General features: G+C 36.0%; 3 protein-coding genes across 4 annotated transcripts in view; 2 read left to right on the plus strand and 1 right to left on the minus strand.

Annotated features, from left to right (window-relative positions):
• Window positions 1-796: 796 nt before the first annotated feature.
• Window positions 797-8726, minus strand: gdpd1 (glycerophosphodiester phosphodiesterase domain containing 1). Its single transcript, XM_077208828.1, has 10 exons — window positions 8221-8726; window positions 5951-5993; window positions 5564-5699; window positions 5371-5416; window positions 4030-4151; window positions 3799-3888; window positions 3558-3691; window positions 3286-3345; window positions 1925-1976; window positions 797-1746 (listed from the first exon to the last, which is right to left on the minus strand). The coding sequence occupies exons 1-10, from the start codon at window positions 8354-8356 to the stop codon at window positions 1609-1611; spliced, it is 957 nt and encodes a 318-aa protein (XP_077064943.1). The 5' UTR covers window positions 8357-8726; the 3' UTR covers window positions 797-1608.
• Window positions 8727-9795: 1069 nt separating this feature from the next.
• On the plus strand, window positions 9796-13824 carry tmem120ab (transmembrane protein 120Ab). The gene is made up of 12 exons (XM_077208827.1): window positions 9796-10014; window positions 10121-10239; window positions 10337-10453; window positions 10540-10599; window positions 11204-11299; window positions 11382-11471; window positions 11641-11706; window positions 12481-12542; window positions 12658-12750; window positions 12828-12892; window positions 13059-13127; window positions 13351-13824. The coding sequence occupies exons 1-12, from the start codon at window positions 9946-9948 to the stop codon at window positions 13459-13461; spliced, it is 1017 nt and encodes a 338-aa protein (XP_077064942.1). The 5' UTR covers window positions 9796-9945; the 3' UTR covers window positions 13462-13824.
• Window positions 13825-14152: 328 nt separating this feature from the next.
• tyw1 (tRNA-yW synthesizing protein 1 homolog (S. cerevisiae)) overlaps window positions 14153-20898 on the plus strand; it is a 66959-nt gene continuing 60213 nt past the window's right edge. For both annotated transcript variants that reach the window (XR_013195976.1, XM_077208838.1), the window contains exons 1-7: window positions 14153-14361; window positions 14737-14867; window positions 14978-15112; window positions 15204-15305; window positions 16393-16587; window positions 16672-16950; window positions 18245-18364. Coding sequence is in view for 1 of the 2 variants with exons in the window: in XM_077208838.1 (XP_077064953.1) it covers window positions 14301-14361; window positions 14737-14867; window positions 14978-15112; window positions 15204-15305; window positions 16393-16587; window positions 16672-16950; window positions 18245-18364 (1023 nt within the window). In the remaining variant the exon portion in view is untranslated. The remainder of the gene's footprint in view (window positions 14362-14736; window positions 14868-14977; window positions 15113-15203; window positions 15306-16392; window positions 16588-16671; window positions 16951-18244; window positions 18365-20898) is intronic.

Consider the following 20898-nt stretch of genomic DNA (forward strand, 5'->3'; position numbering starts at 1 on the left):
ACCCAACTGTTGGTTCAAATTAAATAGTTTAATTTTTAACGGGATGTATAATTAATAATATAATAATGAATTGATTCATTAATAATTTAATACGATTAATAACACAAAGGCAAGATATAATTGTTTAAATTCATTTATAAATTATTTATGTCATTATATTCACAAATCCAAAACAGAACAGTGCAGCTGAAACCAAATAGGCTCTATGACTAATCTTTGAATTCATCTTTCTAGCTATCACTTTTAACAGTACAGTACACAACAAATCAAAGTGGCTTGGAGAAAATATGAACAAGGAAATTAAACACAGCACAAGGCTAAAAGTTACTATAGAGTGAGTTACTGTCATGTCAATTTTGAATGCATCCTGTATTTCAGTATTCCTTAAAAGAGTGAGATAAAATGTTTCTTTTTCTCTTGCAATTCAAAAGTAAAACCACCAACATTTTAAAGTTAAAATCTTTTCCTGACCCAGCAAAAGTTCATTCAAGTCACATGACCACACACAACCCTTGTCTGTGACCCAGTTACACTCCAACACAACCTCATTCATCAGTATACAGTAAAACATACACAACCAGTCAAAAACTTGGATACACCTGACTGACTTTGTTTCTCATGATCACAAAACCTTTTGACCTAAAGGCTTGAATACTTTAAATTTATTTAAAAGACAAATATAAAGTTCCCCTATGTATGATTTTTTTTTATAAATTAACTTATATTTAATTTATTATTATTATATACATTAGTTTGCGTTTAAAGAAAAAGCAGGGTTTGAAGCAGCTTAAATATGAGTTTTGATTACTTTAATATTGTAACATGCTTAAATTAGTAATAATGAAGATCGAATTGTGGTCAAAACGTCTGACTGGTCACATATTAAACTAAACACTTAACACTTCAAGCAATACTGAGGCATCTTTTAAGCCACAAATCTTGAAATTGACAATCTCTTATGGTCAAAAACAAAACAAATTTACAAACACAAAATATACAGACGTCAATCAAACCACATAGTACTGAAGTAAACATTAAAATCTCCAGTGCCCTCTGATTACTGGTCTCTCAACAATCCCATAATACATCTTAAAACTAGTGTTAATTTTCAGTGCCTTGGAAAAACTTCAGTAGCTTCGGTATTGTCATTTAGACAATTAACTCTTTAGTGAGTTCAGTGTTATTGCAGAAACTGATGCACGGCAAGTACCAGTAGGATGTACATCCTCACACTGTGATGACGCAATCAACTGCCAGTCAATCATACATTGAAAGTGCCAGTAGGGTAAATTTCACAGAAATATCATGATGATCATGACATCAACCTAATATAATTGATAATTCAGCATAGTCTCTTATAAGTCCTCCGGCTTTTTATGGAAAATGTGTATTGCTATGAAGTTAAAGCTACAGAATGATTTCATGACATCCAGTTCGCTTTAAACGGCTCTGATGCTGAATTGCTGTTTGCAGATTAATGCAGAACTGATAGCTGCCCCTTTTACACTCACGGACATAAACATCAAGACTGCTGGGTAATTAAAAGGCCCATTCAGAGGCCAAAGATCAGCGGAAAAGCATATGGATTGTTTACTTTGGCCTTGAGTCTTATTTAAGGGTGGTAGCGTAGTTGTTTTTCTCCATGAACTCCTTTAGCTTTGTGGGATAGTCTGTCATAATGCCTGTAGCTCCAAGGTCAAAGGCACGTTTAAAGTCCTCCTCGTCGTTCAACACCCAGATATACACCTGTGGTTGGAAAGGAAAAAGCAAAGACCAGTGGAAAAGTCCCATGATGACATTCCAGACAAGAGTGAAATTCCATTCAAAGCTCCTGCCATCTGCTCATGCACTCAAAACAATGTTTACCCATAAAGCACATGTGGTGTATGACCTAAATCTCATTTAAAGATCAGTTCTCGCTCACCTGTATTCCTCTGCCCGTCAGATGATCGAATAGAGCCTTTCTCATGAGGAGCCTGAAAATAAATCCATATTATCATTCCACCATATTAACAACCTTTAAATAATTACGAATATTAGATGCTTGTAATTACTATTAGTTCAGTTCAGTTCAGTTCAGTTCACTTACTCGAGGTATGCAGGTTACAAAACCACGGTTTGAGGAAAGTTCAGTCAACTCGGAGTATGAAACTCAGAGTTAACGGTGACAAAGACAGGAGTCACCATTAAATTTAAAAAAAATGGACACTATAGAAGAAGCAGGCCATACTACTTCTTTTTTAATTTTGTTTAATGGCGATTTACACTCTAAGTATTTTTTTAATCTTATATTTTAATCTTTAATCAGTTTTTTATTACTGTGAACAAGAATAATATTGTTTGTGTGATGCTAATTATAATGCTTGACATTAACTTTTTTGCTCACCAGCCACTGTGGCTAGTAGATTTCCAAAGTTACTAGCCACTCAGAATTTTCACTTGCCACAATTTGGACATTGATACCATGGGGAAAAACAGCCATATAGATATTTTTTTATATTTTTCATAATTTGGTTGTAGGTAAATTAGGCTGCTGTCACTTTAAGACCTGACGCACGGATCAATTATACTGTTACAAATGTTGTTTTCTTTCTCAAATGTTTACATTCACTTAAAACATAATTGACTGTGTGTGTTTATGTGAATGGTTACCAAGACTGGCATTTCAACATGTTCATGCGCAGTATGCATCGGAAAAACTCAATTTAATAGTAAGTAGCCACTCTATGTGTTCACACTCAAAATCTGCACAAATGTGTAAAATGATGAGCAATTCATGCAATCCCAGCAAAATTCAAGCACTGTAACAGCAAAAATATTCATCCGGAGCAAACGAAACGAGTGATTAAGGAGAGACGGGTTGTGTGTTAACTTGCTGTCGGAGAAAATCGAGAAGGAGAAAGTGCAGCTGGTATCGTGTATCTATTCTGCGGAAAATGAGTATTGAGTATATAAAGTATTGAGTATATATAAATGCTTATATAATATTCTGTGAAATCTGTCACGCCCACTGGAGCCTCATCAATAAGGCACGCATGAGCTCAATACTTCTGAAGTAAACTAACCTCCAGTGCAGGTTATGTTCAGAGAATAATGCTATTGCTATTAACATACAGTTTTTAGAACCAAAAAGTGAGATTATCAACTTACTATAGTAAACACACCACAGTAAGTCACATAACCTGCTCTATGTAATACCCCCCAGGCAGTTATCTAGTTTCAAGAAACATATAAACCGTGTTAAGGAAATATTTAGGTAAAAGGTCAGAGTGTACATAAACTCACGTGTCTGCCAACCACGTTATAAAACGCTGACTCCGTGTCTGACGCTCAGGATCTTTGAGTCTACAAGAAACAAAATATGTATCACTTTCACAATTTCCAACAAAATCTTTAGAGAAAATGTCTGTTTTATGAGCATCCAAAGTTCATCCAATGCATGAAATTAAAAGAGCCTGAATCTACTAAAGGGTCAAATCTAAAGACATTTTTCTAAATCCTGGAAGTAAAAGAATGAGCATGTATGTAAGTTTGACTAAAATGCAAATGTCCCTTACTTGGAAACAATTGAAGGCATTGGAATCTCCAGGAATTGTTCCTTGAGCGGGACGAAGGGCAGGAGGCCTGTGTAGAAAAGACCCACTAACAGCAGCACTCTGGACAAACTGAACAAGACTGGGATTTGCGGATTCTACAAAACAAGCGGGAAAACATCAAACATTGAGATTTTGCATACTTCGAGTTCAAATAATTTACTGTCAGAGTAAAACTGTTGTTTACTAAAAAACAATGTTTCACCTCTTCGTAACATTTCCTAACGATTTCATTGCTGGAGTTTCCCCAGACGGTCAAATGCTCCCTGTTGTATCGGATGACCATCTCGGACACCTGACGGAAAAAAGGTAGAACTCTGTTTCGCTTCTGACAAACTTGTCTATCTAACCTGATTAATTTTAGTGGTGACAACAGCCGCACAGACAGAGGATTGAAGGAAATGAAATATGAGCAGCACTGGCAGGGTCATCACACCTTCTTGATGAGGGTGTCATTGTTGACCTTGATGTCGATGTTTACAGGGGTGTTTGGGAAAGCTTCAAACACGTCTCTCAGCAAAGGGATGCGTTTGTCATCTCCTCCTTCACAGTAGCACTCTGAAATTAATGTATACTAAACATATTTGAATCAAGTAAACAGTGGCTTGTTTTAAAAATGTATAAAGTATTTTAGTTTGCACATCTCTTTTTTGCTTTAATTACAACTGCATTCAAACTGCATAAATTCAAAAAGTTTGTAAAAAAAGAAAAATCTCATAATCATGTTATCCTGTGTGATTTTAGGAATGACCCAAAGAGCTTGCCCTTTAATGGAGGCACATGCTTCAATCGGACCATCTATCCACTTGTTAAATCATGACGTAAGGAAGGCCGTTTCCGGGTCCAAGCCTCTCCTCGTTTCACTTGAGAATACTATCTCAACGGCCGTTTATGAGCATTATTTATTCATATTACACATTTAAGTTCTGATCCAATCTGACAACTGACCTATAATGCTGCCTGAATTATAATCATACACCGTTCGTTCATTGGCCAGAAGAAAAAAGGGTTTTTCTCTCCATTCTGTCACCTGATGGAGTTTTGGTCCCTTGCCACTGTCGCCTTTTTCACCTTTCTTGCCATTGGCTTTTGGCTTGCTTAGTTGGGGACATTTAATTTTATATTTAACAATATTATTACAACATTATTTTCCTGTTATCTCTGTAAAACTGATTTGAAACAATATGTATTGTAAAAAGCGCTATATAAATAAAGGTGACTTGACTTAAGCTAAGCATTTAAAAACGTATGGTGTACACTACAGTCTCCATGCTCACTGCATCCCAAACTGGAGTATTTTAAGGATTTATAAAAGATGAATCACTGTCTGACCATTTGGAATTTCGGTACGGAGATAAAGGTTAGGATTATAATTTTTTGGTAGCATTACATCACATCATGAGTGTATATTAGCACCATTTGTTGTTTTCTTGGTGCATCTGGTAGAGCGTTTGGACCCAAAAGCGGTGACGCATGACGTCAAACTTAATAAACTGATACAAAGGAGCTCACATGATCAGTTACAAATTTGTTAACATTTGATTAGTGACAGAAATAGTGCAGAAACAAAAAGCAAAGAGCATTTTCAAATAACTTAGTTTAATTTTTTTTTAAATTCTAAAACGTTTCCATGATTCAATTAGATTTTCAATGATAATTTCAGATTTTTTTCTCTCCACTACAGGCTACATACAAGTAACACTTCAGGCACATTGGGAATCTGCTTGATTATACCTTAAATCAAATTTGTTGAATATTACCCGGACTGAAAACTCACCTCGTTTGAAAGTCACCCCAAGCTTACAAAGGTAAGGTGGAAGTTCCTAAGAGAACAAACACACACAAACACTTTTATATTACAGCATTTATTTATTGACATAAGAGTTTTATGTCTGCAACAAATTAGTCAAGGCTTGAAAATATTTGGACTGCGAGTGTGAATACAGGATGTTTGAAGTTTCTCCACTCACAGCATAAGACACATCAGCGATGTAAGAGTTAATGCCAGTCGACCTCTTGAGGTTGGAATCATGCAATACCACCACCTGCTCATCCTTGGTCAAATGACAGTCCAGCTCCAACATGTCAGTGCCAAGTTTTACAGCGCTGAGGAAGTAGAAAACATACAACAGATGAGTTAGGGATGCATTTGTCCATAAATTAACAAAGATTTTCATCATAGAATATTTTTGCACAATTTATTTATCAACTGATGATAGCAATTAGAGGAAGGATGAAACATATTCAGAAAAGAGGAAAAACCACTATAGAATACTTCTGAATTCTACAACATCAAGTATACTTATATATTAACTAGCAAATCCAAGCCATAAAGAGCAGCCCATTGATAAACTCACTGCTTGAAGGCTGCCATTGTGTTCTCCAAGTTCTCACCGGCCCCTGAAGATGAACAAAACAACAAGTAACAGGACAATATTTAGCTATTTTGTAATAGCAGGGCTTTGTTTGCTCACAGTATTGATTTTGGTTGTAAAATAATTACTTTAGGTAATGTTTATATTCAGACTACATCTATATGTAGTTTCTACGGTATTCCACTTCACAGTCCACACTCCAGTGCCTAGTCAATAAAGACAAGTCAATGATGAACCCTCTGAACCAACACTGGCCCAACATGAAGGTATTATGAAATTTGTCTTATATACCTAATTTTTACATAATCCAGATTTTGAACCAGGAATGATGTGAACTTCAGTTCCTGGTGTGACTAGGGGTGTGGTAAGGCTCTAAGACTTGTTTGTTGATGGTAACCCAATGTAATTTCAATCAATTATGGATAAATATAAACTTCTAAAGTCAGAATCTTTCAGTTTTTTTGCAAATTAGCAGATTAGATTTTTTTTTATAAATCTTTATGTGATCGAACTGGCAATGATGAGGATATCTGGGACAAAGTCTGGGAAAATGATCAAACAATATTATAATATTATGTATAGATTATAATAATAACAGTACACCTACTGGGTGTAACAGACATATGCCAATAAGGGCTGTGTGTGTAAACCTAAATCCCCTTGCCTCAAGAGGTGTGCCAGTGAATGGCACTAGTGGCTGTGATCTAACATCCTTGTTAGCGTACCCGCCTCCCCCGTCGGAGACTCCGGTTTGAATCCCACTCGGAGCGGGACAAGTAGGACCGGTTACATGAGCATAATTTAACTTCTGTTGCTAACAGAAGAGTGTTTTTCAATTTTATGTATTTGGCAGCATGGAAAAATGTTCTTCTGCAGTGGATCATTGATAAACCCCCCCTCTGTGAAACGATGGTGTGGTGGAAATTTTAGACTGTATATTAAACTAACCATGTTTCTAACATCTAACCTTATTTAACAATCTAATATTTAAATTTGAAATGTATGTTTCCCCTTTAGTTTTTTAGTGAGAAAACTCATGACTTTGGTTGTGTGTGCATGTGTATTTAACATATATAGGAAATGAAACTAGACAGATGTCTAGGTTTGAAAACTTGTGATTATGAAGTAATGAAGAACCAATCAAATTGTAGAGGAATGATGTAATGTATCATTGGAATGGAATTTGGAATTTATCATTGGATTTATCTGAGATCCTCTGGCCTAGCTTAAAGCTTCTTCTTGGGAGAGATGCTCTGAGAACTGCTCAAGTATTCTCCCGGATGCGATTAAAGCGTTTGAAGGACATTTGCTGAAGTCTGTTTGCCGATTATTCCTGTGCAGGAAGCAAGCTAGTTAATGGAACAAGTTATTTAGCGAAACTAGAGACCTTACTACCAAGTGATAGTGTGGAGCGTATTAGGAACACTAGTAGAGACCTTATTCCCAAGTGATAGTGTTCGATAGGGGACGAGATGTCGTTCGACTCTTTGTGGTTAGATTGTGTCAACTCGCACGTTCAGAGGTAGCTCAACTGAGTATAATGTTTTCAGGTGTCAAGGACACCAGGTTCAACCTAAGTCAGGTCCATAGGGGAAAAAATCTACCACAATGGCAAAAAGTGTTAATGGAACTGATATCACTGGAATACCTCACGTGTGTAATCCACTCTAAGACAGACTTTTTCCCACAAAATATGGGAGCCATTTGTAAATTATCTGGACCCCCGGGTCACAAACATTATGATATTTGGATTGCACAGATCGAGAACTTAGTATATCCTAATGTGCTATGGAAGTTTGTACTTTCACTTTCATGGAGCTGCATTCCTTATATTTCTGTGTGAGTGTGTGTGTATGTGTGTATGTATGTATGAATGAATGTATGCATGTATGTAGGCCTATGTGTATAATATCTAGGCTATATAGGCTATTATCAATTTATTTCCTTTTATGTGTTTAATAAATAGCCTTCTCCTTATATATATATATATATATATATATATATATATATATATATATATATATATATATATATAAAGTTTGAAGTGCATGACTTTTACAGTCAGCAATCTTATGAATGTTAAGGTTCATTTATTGACTTTGTCTCAAAACCTAACGTTAGTAGGCTAAGCTTCCTACATAGTCAGCATTTTGCATATCCCAGGGTTTTGACTTGACTGGACTAACGTTACGTTACAAAAAGCTGTAGCCTATATTTGACATGACTTATAAAAGCATCGTTTGTCCACTCACCGCCGCGGTGTGAGATGTGTCTGCTTCGGAAGGCTTCTCTCTTTCGCCGGTGCAGCAGTGATGGACACTTCAGCAGTAACGCCGATGTTAGCACATACCCGGTAACCGTTGACAAAACATAAACCGCGGCGCTCATTTTTACCTTAGGCAATCGGACAAGCAAGTCAGATGTAAAGCACCTTATATGACTACAAATTCACTAAGAAGTGACGTAAAACGCGACAGTCTCTTCTGGAGTCACCACACACACCGGTCGATTTCATTCAGCACCTCTGGCCGCCGCTGCTACACTCTATCACCGATCAGAAGAAAGCCGAAAGAAGCTCTGAGGCAGAACATAATAGTATCACTCAGTCAGATTAGATCCTGCTTTAATTGGACCGTCATGCATTTCTTTGTAAACCCACCCATGGTGTTACAGGCCATCCCCCTGCGCAGTTTAAATATTGCTTGGGTCAATAATAATATTACAGTCGCATGAACGCGCATGCGCACTACGAGCATCTGATGACGGGAGTGAACGCTAGAGTATGCTATAGAAGCATTCAACCTATTAGACATTCTCTGATTCAACTGAAAAGACGTTAAACAAACAAATAAGTTTGCTTTATTAAAAACGGTCACCGAAATAATGTGATTAAGATCCAGTGTTGATCAGAAAGTCAAATAACATTTTATAAATGTTGTTTAACTTTAATTAATGTCTAAATAAAAAACCTATTTGCGTGAATTTGCGATTTTCCTGTAACAGATATATATATAAAAAATCAAAATCTATCTATCTATCTATCTATCTATCTATCTATCTATCTATCTATCTATCTATCTATCTATCTATCTATCTATCTATCTATATATATATATATATATATATACACACACACACACACACACACACACACACACACACACACACACACACACACACACACACACACACACACACACACACACACACACACACACACACACACACATAGCCTAATAGTTCATCTAACATATGGGACTCACACAAAAAAGGGGGAATTTATGTCTATAATGCTTTAAAAACAAAAATAAATAATGGGACATCAAAGTACCGTATATTCATTGAAAGTTCCTAAAATATGTGACCAGGCAGTAGCCTAAGATATTGAAACAAAATGATATATAGTTGACCTGAATGCCGCTCTGTAAGGTATAAAAAGGTGTTATCTCTCGATTAAAGTTCAAGTTCTCATTGTTTCAGCTGTTCTCTTACTTTACAAGTGCTCTTTTACATCAATGGATTTTATGAGGGATTATTGGATTATGCAACTAAGGCATGAGACTTTAGAGCATAAATAACTAGACTATGTATTCTCGAGTCCCATAATGTTTTTATATGTCCAATGAAGTTTCTTAATACAATTTCACATTATTTCATATGTCAGAATTCACAGTGTTGAAACCCTGAATATGTGGCCCTTCCTATAAAGTGCAGGCAACCAAGTGTGTCAAAGGTCAGTCAAGTTGGTCTGTCAAAGTTCACTGCAAAGTTCAAGCCTATATCGCAATCGCTAAGAAATAAGAGATACGACGAAGATTGTCTATTGAAATGCTTCTAAACTGAAGCTCTCTTTAAATACGACAAAAATCTGCATTGAAGACATTGCTGTGTTTCCTTCACAGTTTGTTTTACTGCATTTATCCAAGAAAGAGAAATCTGGTTAGTTTAACTGAGTAGTTGTACTGATAAAGTTTTACATGTCGACATCACTCGCAACAGCCCTTCAAGAATGGAAGACTCAGGAGAAAGAATTACGGCAGCTTCAGGTAGGATATTATCTTTCTGAATCTGTTCTTGCCCAAAAGATTCAGAACCAAAGACCTTACAAAACAACTGAACTTTTCTGTTGAAATAAAACATTTCTGTGTCCAGGAGACCCATCGGCTTTACCTGCAGAAGTTAGAGGAAGTCTCCAAACTTCAAAAAAGCTTTGCTGCCTCCATATCTCGACAGAAAAAGAATTTAAAGGACAATTTAAAGTCTTTGACTAAGTAAATAAAATGTGTTTTTATTTGGTCTTTTTTTCTTTATTTTTTTCTGTTATGTGATTGTAGCAATTTAATATACATTTCCTACTCTGAATTATAGATTTGATAAAGGACTGACTGAAGAGGAGAAGAATGAGGTGAAGGAGGTCAAAGGTCATATTCAAAATATGCCAAGCCTAATCTTTCAAATGGAAGCATTTCTTCCAAAGAAAAATGGGTACTGGAAGATTACTAAATGAGTCTGTTTTGGAAGGTTCGCTTTGTAGTTACAAGTTGAATGTTGTTTTTGCTTGTCTTTTCAAGGCTTTATCTCAGTCTTGTCCTTGGGAGTGTGAATGTCAACCTTCCAAGCAAAGAGGCAAAGTAAGCACCAAAAAATATCTGCTGAAATATATATAAAATATATATCAATAGCAATAGATTTGTAACTTTAAGCCCACTACAAAAAATAAAAATATTTAAAACAAGATTTTATTTTTCATAATATTTTGAGGCTTGTTTTGAGATTTTAGAATTAAGCTTGCATCATTGACAAATAATTTTTTTGTTACCAATTTAAAAAAATGAATGTATACATGTTAAAAAAACAACTTATTTATAGTTATTTGAATAATTAATATACAATAATTTAATATTTATTTACATTTGAATACAATTACTTTAGAAGATGCACTGTAAAAAAAATATTTAACTTATTGGCTTAAATTTAGATAATGCAATTAAGGAGTTTGGTTTAATCAACAGAAACTGAAAAATATATATATATATATATATATATATTATATATCTGAACCACATAAATCATCTAAGTTGATTTGACAAAAGAAAACATTTTTGTGATAACAAATTATGAAAATATTTTTTACAGTGCAACAAAAATGTACACAATTTTGCTTCTCAGTTTATCGACTTTTAGCTTATAGTTTATACTTATTTTATCATATGTCTGTACACTTTTGTAATGTAGAGCTGAATACAAAGATGAGTATGAAAGGTTCAAGCTGTATGTGACCGTGATTCTGTTCCTGCTGACCTTCATATGTCGCTTCTTCATCAGCTACAGGTAAGACTGAGTTCACACGGGTCTGTCTGACAAGCCTTCCCTCACTTCACATTTCATGCTTGCTTTTGCTGTGTGTCTGTAGAGTTTTCGATGCCCTTCTTAACTTCCTGTTGGTTTGGTACTATTGCACCCTGACAATCCGTGAAAGCGTCCTCATCAGCAATGGATCCAGGTCAGAAACTGTCAGATGAAACTTTAAGAGAGTTTTCAGGTTTGAAGATGTGACATTGCTGCTGTCACACGAGAAACGTTTGATCAATGATGGATTTAATATGCTCTCTCAAGGACCTACTCTGGCTTGTGCCGTCTCTAAAACCATGTATATGCTTTGATTTATATAGGATTAAAGGCTGGTGGGTTTTCCACCACTACATTTCCACCTTTCTGTCTGGGGTCATGCTAACCTGGTGAGTCATTTCAGACTATTAATTTCAGACCAAAACCTTTATGTATAATGCATTATAATTTATTCATAATGTAAGTTATAATTAATTATATCTAGTGCTGTCAAATCGATTAATCGCGATTAATCGCTATAGCATAACATTTTGTAAATATATATGTGTATATACACACACACACACACACACACACACACACACACACACACACACACACACACACACACACACACACACACACACACACACACACACACACACACACTTTTATGATTAATCGATTTGCCAGCACAAATTATATATTTTCATAAATAATTGTGACCAAGTTTCCTTTTTACATCTGAAATTAGTTTTGTCATGTTTTAATGCATAATAAATATTAAAGACGTAACATGCATTAAAAGGTGCATTAAAAGGTGCATTAAAAGTATTATTAATCCATTAAAAATACTTTTATAATGCATCATATATAAAGGCTTTAAGTAAAGTGTTAAAAAAAGTTTTTAAAGTTTTTGCCATATAGCAGCTAACAAGGAAATTATAATAATATTCAATTGAAATGGTAAAAAAAGCACAAAATTACTGCACCATAAACTAAAAATAAAATGAAAACTAAAAAGCTAGTTTAAAATATGAATACTACTATCTTTCACAAGGAATTCAGGAATAGGCACAATTTTATGTTGATGTATCAGCACCAAAACAATGAATGTTGATTTATGAATCAGTAAATTGCTGGTATTGATTTGCCCTTAAACAACAATTCTGTTGAATATGTAGGCCAGATGGTGAAACATACCAGTCTTTCAGGAACCAATTTCTGGCCTATTGTTTGTATCAAAGTAAGTTTCAAGCCTTACATGCTAACACCACCCTGTAAAACATCTGTTGCAGGAAAAATACCAACACTGTAATATTGAGAGATTTTGAAGGCAAACGTATCACTTTCTCTTTTAGGCTTTGTGCAGTGTCTTCAGTACTACTATCAAAGTGGGTGTCTCTACAGGCTAAAAGCACTAGGGGAAAGACACAACTTGGATTTGACTGTTGGTAAGGATTTCTGACTTGAAGAAAGCGAAAAGCCTTATGTCACTTTAAAGATATAAACATTATTTTTGTTTAAATAGAGGGATTTCAGTCGTGGATGTGGCGGGGACTGACGTTTCTTCTTCCCTTTCTCTTCCTGGGTCAAGTAAGTTTTTGTTTTTAATATTTCAGAATATAAATATATTCAAAGCACAATTAGTTAGATTTTAAAGAATAAAGCTTTGAAAATGGAACCGCATATGAAATGCCATATGAACAGTATAAACATTTATATCTTTGTGAACACTGAATGTTGTCTATGTCTCATGCAGTTCTGGCAGCTTTGGAACAGTATTTCCCTCTTCAGAATGGTTCAGCTCCCTGAATGTAAAGAATGGCAGGTCAGTGTTATTTTTATAGATCTTTCCACAACATCATGACACTAAAGTGATCGCCTCATAGCATAATTGCCTAAGTAATATTTAAATGTTTATGACTCAGGCAATTATGCTTTGAGGCTAACGATATGTCAAATTCACTATACTTATTAATAAATCTGTTGAAAGTGTGATTTTGAAGTTGCAACCATCTTATATCTAATATCTTCATCTCTTTTCACTGTAGGCTTCCATGTGTGGCTTCTGCTTTCTGGTTCTGTTTGCTGGAAATTTTTTCACTACACTTGCAGTTGTTCGTCACAAACGCAAAACCCAGCAAAATACCAAGAGTCTGTGATTTTTAAAAGCTTTCGTGTAAAAATATGAATGAGGACAACAGACTCTACCACAGTTATTTTCGCAAAATAAGCTGAAAAATAAGACTTAAAAAATGTAAGTCAATAATGACAAAAATCTTTGTGTAAGAATATCAAAAAAGTCTTAATTTCCAGAGGACATGCAGACTGCATTTTGTTTTGAATGGATGTTGGATGTTGAACAATCTATAACAAAGTTGTTTGTTTATTTAAGTGAAATTTACAAACTTGAAAAAACTATAAGAATGAAGAGTGTTATTTGTTTTATGTGAACTATAAGTTAAATAATTAAGACCAAACTATTAACTTATTTCAATAATAAAAAATGTTTATTACAACAACAACAATAACAATAGTGCTTTATTTATTTATACATTTATTTATATGATATAAACAAATGAAATGCATATTATTATATTTGATTCAACCACTGAAGACTCACGTGGATGACAACAACAACAACAACAACAACAACAACAACAACAACAACAACAACAACAACAACAACAACAACAACAACAACAACAACAACAACAACAACAATTGTAGTAGTAGTAATAATAAAAATTACATGATTCAAATAAATTATATACGTATTATTATGATAAAAAAAATTCAAACAGTGAATGCTCACTTGCGGTAAATGACCTGAGATGACCTCATTTTCCCAGCATTCTTGTCATAGCAATATGGCGGCGTCCTTCGACGTGCAGCCGTAAACTGAGCCAGAGATTTATATGCGACAAATTAAGTTAGATATTTGGCTGGCTGATGTTATATATTTATAAACAGTACTGTTTTGTTCGATAGACAACAGAAAATGTTGTTTTTAGTGGTGTTTTCGAGTTTAGTGTATTCTGCAGTCGGCGCTGATTTGCAAGGTAGGTTTATTTTGAAACGGCTAATAATAACCCATAGAATATGAGTTAAATTAAACTGCTAACGTTAATCATATATAACAGTGTAGCCATGCTGTAGTATGCACATGCACTTTTTTGCACGTTTAGGCTGTGTGTCAAACCCTAGTGAGCTCCCTACCTTCCTTACCAGTCTCGGCTTTTCTTAACGTAACGTTACTATAATGGTAAACAATGCTGTTTAGGTAGATGGTGTAAGTTACTAGGTTTTGAGACACGGCCGTTTCATAACGATTGTCTATCTCATCAACTACTAATGTTGCTTATTGTGTGCTTACATCATTCCCGACAGGTCAAGTGCTATTATTTTGCGCAAATTTTATTTTCTTGCATTCACAGGTGCTTTGAATGATGGTTGGGATTTCACTGAGAGTTACCTGCTGTCTTTGTGGCAGAACAGGTTTTATGTGTACACTACTGCTGCTGTTCTCATAGGAGTCTGGTTTATTGTCAACATGCTTTTCAAAAAGGTAATTAAGTGTGTTTACCCTTAAAGATTCTCTGCTACTTAAAGTCTTTGTTAGGTTTTGCCTTGTAGTTTAATGAAAACACAACATAACATTGTCTTTTTCTTTTATAGACAAAAACGGTCAACTCTGTAAATCTATTGCCATATGAGTCTACAAAAAAACAGGAACTTTCACCTGTAATAGAAAAGGTCATTCATGTTTCTGGGGTCAAAGTCTTCTATGGATCACAGACAGGAACAGCAAAGGTATAAATACAATTATTATTATTTTTGTGAAATGGTCTATTTCAAAGTATTACATGCCAATGTGTGGTTTACTCTTCTTTACTTTGCTTAGGGGTTTGCAAAAGAGCTTGCTGAAGACGTCAGCACTCAGGGGATCCAGTGTGAGGTTATAGATATGAAAGAGTATGACCCAGATGACAGACTGGCTGAGGAGGTGAGATTAGCTTGTTTTCAGTGTTATTTCACTGCCCAATATGTGCTGGACTGGTCCCATACTGGATTTCAGACAGGCGGATCATTTTCAACTTTGAGGAAGTAGGAATGGATTATTTAAACTTGAGGATTTGTCATGACTTTATGATAAGAATATCTCTTTTGGAATGAAGAATATAATAGGAATTACTGGGAGCTTCATATCTTTTAATTACCACTTACCACACTAACATTTAAAGGAAATATTGATATTAATGCTGGTAGGTAATCACAATACTTCTCCCTGAGCAAAATGTAAAAAGATAGACCAGCGTTTTTTCTCACTTGAACCTAAATAATGAAACCTCAAGAGTTTAAAGAGCAAATTATCATAATTTAATTGAAGTGTCATTGAATGACTTCAGTACTTCCAGATAAAGGAAAAAAATACAACTGCTTCTAAAAAGTGTTTTTGATTGAATTTAAATTTGTCCATTCTCACACTCTGAATTAGTGCATAGTTGAGCTGAATCAATCCATCACAGGACAGCTCATAGTCTAAAAGACCCCAGTTGTTGTCCTTCCAGCAGATATATAGCATTAGAAGTGATATATCACGGTTTATTCATGATGTTTGCGTAACATTTGGCAAATCTCAAAAACGGAAAGAAAAGTCCAGATCATATTTTACCTAAAATAATAATAATAAAAAAATATATTAAAAAGGAAAAAAAAAATTAAAAGTATTTTGGATAAATTAAACTAAGTTTGTAATACCATTATGGTAATATTTTATAACAATTGTATGTTGTCTACTGTAATGCCATGGGCGAAAAAGTTTTTTTATTAAAATTTTAATTATTGTATTATAAATTTTTCACACAAAAAAATGAAAATTTGTGTTTAAGTTTTAATTCTCATTAAAATTTCATAAGGTCCCTTTATAAATTATATTTATACAAATATAAAATATAGGTATAGTGATTTTTAATATAAATGTTTTTCTTTTGATTGTAGGGAAATAATACCCAGTTCACCCATTTAGTATTTGGTAATCACTCTTGTCCATCTCAAAAATGTCTTCATGCTCCCATATCATTCTTCTTTAGTGTACAAGCCAGATGATCTGTGTGTTCCTGGTGGCCACATACACTGACGGACAGCCCACCGAGAGCGCCGAATGGTTCTCCAAATGGCTTGAGGAAGCGTCCACTGACTTCCGATATGGGAAAACATACCTGAAGGGAATGAGATATGCCGTCTTTGGGCTGGGGAACTCAGTTTATGTGGGCCATTATAACACCGTGAGACACGCCTGCATTTTAGCATCTGTTTTTGATCGGATTGTGTTGCATGGATCTTGCACTAAATATATTTTCTGTTTTCAGGTCAGTAAGAACATAGATAAGTGGTTGTGGATGCTGAGTGCCGTACGGATCATGACCAAAGGAGAAGGCGACTGCAACGTGGTGAAGAGCCGTCATGGCAGCGTGCAGGCTGACTTTCAGGCCTGGAAAACGAAGTTCCTGAGCCGGCTGCAGGCCCTGGCCAAAGGGGAGAAGAAGGCCTGCTCTGGCAAGTGCAAGAAGAGCAGCTGCAAGAATAAGAAGAAACATAAGGAGGAGGCAGAGGACAGTCACTCGCTCGCTGAGAAGAACAACTCTGAGGCAAGCCAGCCCTCCTCTCTGATGTCTTTGAACACATGTAGTCATGGTAACTGCTCTCGGGCTGCACACCCAGAGAGCAGATTGTTCCCCTGCAGTCTGTGGTGCACTATTGTAAATGGGATCTGAACAGCAGGGGTGACATTACAGACTTCTGAGATTTTTATTCTTTTAGATGTCCCACTCATATATTTTACCTTTTGAAAACTTCGTACTCATAAAGTCAAGCTCCCATTTTCCCCCTTTCCCACTGAAATTGTTCAGGTTTTCATGGCAAAAAGGCTTTTGCTTGAACACTCGCCTGCATTTCCACTGATTAGAGAGCCAAACAATGAAGTAACTGACTGTTACTACCTAATTTGTCCGCAAATAAACAGAGTGCATCCCTGTTTGTTTACAAGCCTATTAAAATGAACTTTATTAATCAAAGTTATTTAATTCAGCGTTATGCAATCATCAGAAATTCTAACTAATAAAATTCATAGCTATCAATTCAAGCAAAGCATTTGTTAATATTTTATTTTAGACATAGCTAAGAGTCATACAAGATTAGAAAAATATATTTTAACTTTCAGAATAATTCAACTCAGCATCTCTATGCCATCATTAGCTACATTTATCTTGACTAGAACCACATTTCTAAAAGTGGGACATCTATAGAAGGTGGGAGTTGAGCCATATCTAGAGACCAGAATAGTATAGGCCCTGTTTTAAGTATTAAGTGAAATGAATGGGTTTTTCAGATCTTTTTAAATCTAATAGACAAAATAAGGGTTAGGGTAATGTTTACGTATTAAGTCAGTAGACGGAGAATAGACGATCTTTTGTGGCTGTTTGAACGCATTCGTCCACATGAGCGTCTACACAACGAAAGCAATCCGGTCGAATGCGTTGGACTACCTCTGGAAGTGGTCAAAAGTGGATAAGCTGAAAACGTTGTAGACCCTGGTATTAAAACACATCTTAATACCAGGTGTAAACACAGTCATAGAGGGCTCTATTGACATCACACCAACACCCGGAACACACCTAGTGTTGTAGTAGTGACTTTAAGTTTTAACAAATAATATTACATCCCAGTTTTGATCCAACCAAATCCTGATGTATAAAATCCCGCCCAAATTATTGGCATTGAATGTTGACTTTTAATATGATGTGGTTCACTTCAGGGGTGCCTGCAGGATTTAATCTGAGGCTATGCACTGAGAGAATTTTTTTTTTGTCCAAAAACAAAACAACAGTAATATATGCTTCTGAGAGAAGTTTACTTTTTTTTTTTTTCTTGTTTGTTTTTCAGGAGGAGCTGATGGAGTCCAGCAGTGATGCGGGGTCCTCCGCTGAGGAAGAGAAGTCTCATGGCTCCGTCATTGACATGGAGGACCTTGGGAATGTGATGAATCGTATGAAGAAAGCCAAGGTAAAAACAAAACCAGCTTTGTCTTGTGGTGGAATTTTTAAACTGAATATTAAAATAACCATGTTTCTAACATCTAACCTTATCTTACATACTAACACTTTGAAACACCATGTACTAAAACGTTCAGTTCTGTGTTTTTGAATGTTGTTGCCCTATGTTGCCATACCCCTGTTGAGTGTAAAAATAACATATATGGGAAATGAAACTAGACCGATGACTAGGTTAGAACCTTAAGATTAACAATGAAGTAATCATTAAAACAAAGTTTGCTTTACCTAGTTACAGAAAGGTTTGCATATGAAGAACCAATCAAATTCATGTCATTTTGCCATACCTCCCTATTCTATGAAAACTGTTGTATCCGTGTTAACTGGTGGGATTCTCAATGGAATTTATCTGAGATCCTCCGGCCTAGCTTAAAGCTTCTTCTTGGGAGAGATGCTCTGAGAACTGCTCGAGTATTCTCCCGGCCGCGATTAAAGCATTTGAAGGACATTTGCTGAAGTCTGTTTGTCGATTATTCCTGACAAGTTATTTAGTGAAACACTAGAGACCTTACTACCAAGTGATAGTGTGGAGCGTGTTAGGAACACTAGAGACCTTATTCCCAAGTGATAGTGTTCGATAGGGGACGAGACGTCGTTCGACTCTTTGTGAGACTCTTAACCCTTTGATGCACAACATGGGTCTAAATAGACCCGACTGAGTTTTAATTTTCTATATATTTGCAAGAAATTAATTTCATCATTCAGTATTCCAGGTATTCCTCAATTAACTTGTTTTTGATCATCACAAATCCTTATTTTTATTTTTACTTTCTTTTTGAATAAAAATAGTTTTTGTATCGCAACCCTTCTATTGCGCAACATGGGTCTAAAAAGACCCGTATTCATTTGCTATGTTATTTCAGTGATGGCTGAGTGTTTTCTTTGCTGAATCTTTAAAATATATGTATTTTATCATTTGTTATTCCAGGTATTCATTAAATATCTTGTTTTTGATTTCCAAAAATCATTATGTTTATGTTTCCTTTCTTACTTTATAAACAAACACAGTTTTTGTATTTCTACATCAATTTTACATACATGGGTCTAAAATGACCCGTATTCATTTCCTATGTTATTTCAGTCATGGCTGAGTGTTTCTTTGCTGATTCTTTAAAATATATGTATTTTATCATTTGTTATTCCAGATATTCATTAAATATTTATATTTCCTTTCTTACTTTATATACACACACAGTTTTTGTATCAAAAATGACCCATATAGAAACCTTTGATATTTGCACATATTTGCAAGTAGGAACAGATTTACTGCATAAATACTATAGTATTAAGCGTAGTATGACCAATAAGTTGCTGCCTGTTCTAGCAAAACGTTACACGCAGAAGACAATATTCCTCCGCCCAGGCGAGCAACCACCAAGAAAAGGTGTTAACACCAATTCTCGCCCAGGACAACTGGAAGCTGCTTGGGACTGGAAGATGCTGGCTGATCTTGATCAACGGCTTATTTTTCCAGCTGAGATTGCCACCACTAACCTACGACCAGATATTGTTTTGTGGTCTGGATCAGCACGCATTGTTCAACTGATAGATGGGAGGATGCGGCTGATGAGGCATATGAGAGGAAGAAACTGCGGTATGCTCATCTGGGCACTGAAGCAGAACAGCGAGGATGGAGAGTCCAGGTTTATCCAGTGGAAGTGGGTTGTCGAGGTTTTGTGGCACACTCTACAACCCGGTTCCTCAGAGACCTCGGATTCAGTGGCCAAGAGTTGCGTCGCACAGTAAAGAACTTATCTGAAGCAGCAGAAAGGAGCAGCAACTGGCTTTGGTTGAGACGGAAAGATTCTAGCTGGCTAAGTACAGGCCGCCATGCTACGGTTTCGTAGAATTCTTGAAAACTTGAAGAGTCTGTTGGTTTATTTGTATAGGTTGTATAGTATTTACAGTCATTACGTTCCTGTGTATATTGCGTGAATCACGGGTGGTTGGGCAGATTTTGTGGTTTTGCGGTAGGTGGTATGCCATACGGAACCGTTGCCACTGAAACTGCATATTAACGCACCAGTGGGGCTCGACAGCCTTAGTCAAACGGGTTGGCGCGTATGGTTGGGTTGCGGAGAGATTGTGAGATTGTGGTTAGGTCTCAGCAGCAGGAGGGATTTAGAGGTCAGTAAGCTGGGCTGAGTTTAGTGGGGGACAGAGGGGGGTGACTCTGGGACGCCAGAGTCACTGTCGAGCCCTCTTGAGGTGTCGTGGGCTAGTCGACGAAACACTGAGGACGGAAGGTGCCCACTTGAAGACCCTAGAGATGTCCCCTACTTGGCTCAATCCAGACGGTTGTCGTGCTGGTCCACTAGGGAGACCACACTGTAGTTGCAGCCGTCGTGTGTGCTGACACGCCAAGTACACTGCAGCCGTTAACGCCGGACAGGGGAGTCACACCACCATATGGAAAGTAGTGTAAATGGATGGAGAAGCATAGTTTACTATAAAGCTACGTCTTAATGTTGCTTATCTTGGCGAAAG

This window comes from Siphateles boraxobius, unplaced genomic scaffold (genome assembly GCF_051911475.1).
Source record: "Siphateles boraxobius isolate OS27281-9 unplaced genomic scaffold, OSU_SipBor_1 6, whole genome shotgun sequence".
Taxonomy (NCBI): Eukaryota; Metazoa; Chordata; class Actinopteri; order Cypriniformes; family Leuciscidae; genus Siphateles; species Siphateles boraxobius.

Excerpts from the sequence above, each read along its gene's own strand:
- gdpd1 (XM_077208828.1), bottom strand. The coding sequence starts at position 8,356 with ATGAGCGCCGCGGTTTATGTTTTGTCAACGGTTACCGGGTATGTGCTA. Across the intron at positions 5,994-8,220 it reads ACACATCTCACACCGCGGCG|GGGCCGGTGAGAACTTGGAG; the intron begins GTGAGTGGACAA and ends GTTCATCTTCAG. Across the intron at positions 5,417-5,563 it reads TCGCTGATGTGTCTTATGCT|GAACTTCCACCTTACCTTTG; the intron begins GTGAGTGGAGAA and ends TTGTTCTCTTAG.
- tmem120ab (XM_077208827.1), top strand. The coding sequence starts at position 9,946 with ATGTCGACATCACTCGCAACAGCCCTTCAAGAATGGAAGACTCAGGAG. Across the intron at positions 11,300-11,381 it reads CGCTTCTTCATCAGCTACAG|AGTTTTCGATGCCCTTCTTA; the intron begins GTAAGACTGAGT and ends GTGTGTCTGTAG. Across the intron at positions 12,893-13,058 it reads CCTTTCTCTTCCTGGGTCAA|TTCTGGCAGCTTTGGAACAG; the intron begins GTAAGTTTTTGT and ends TGTCTCATGCAG.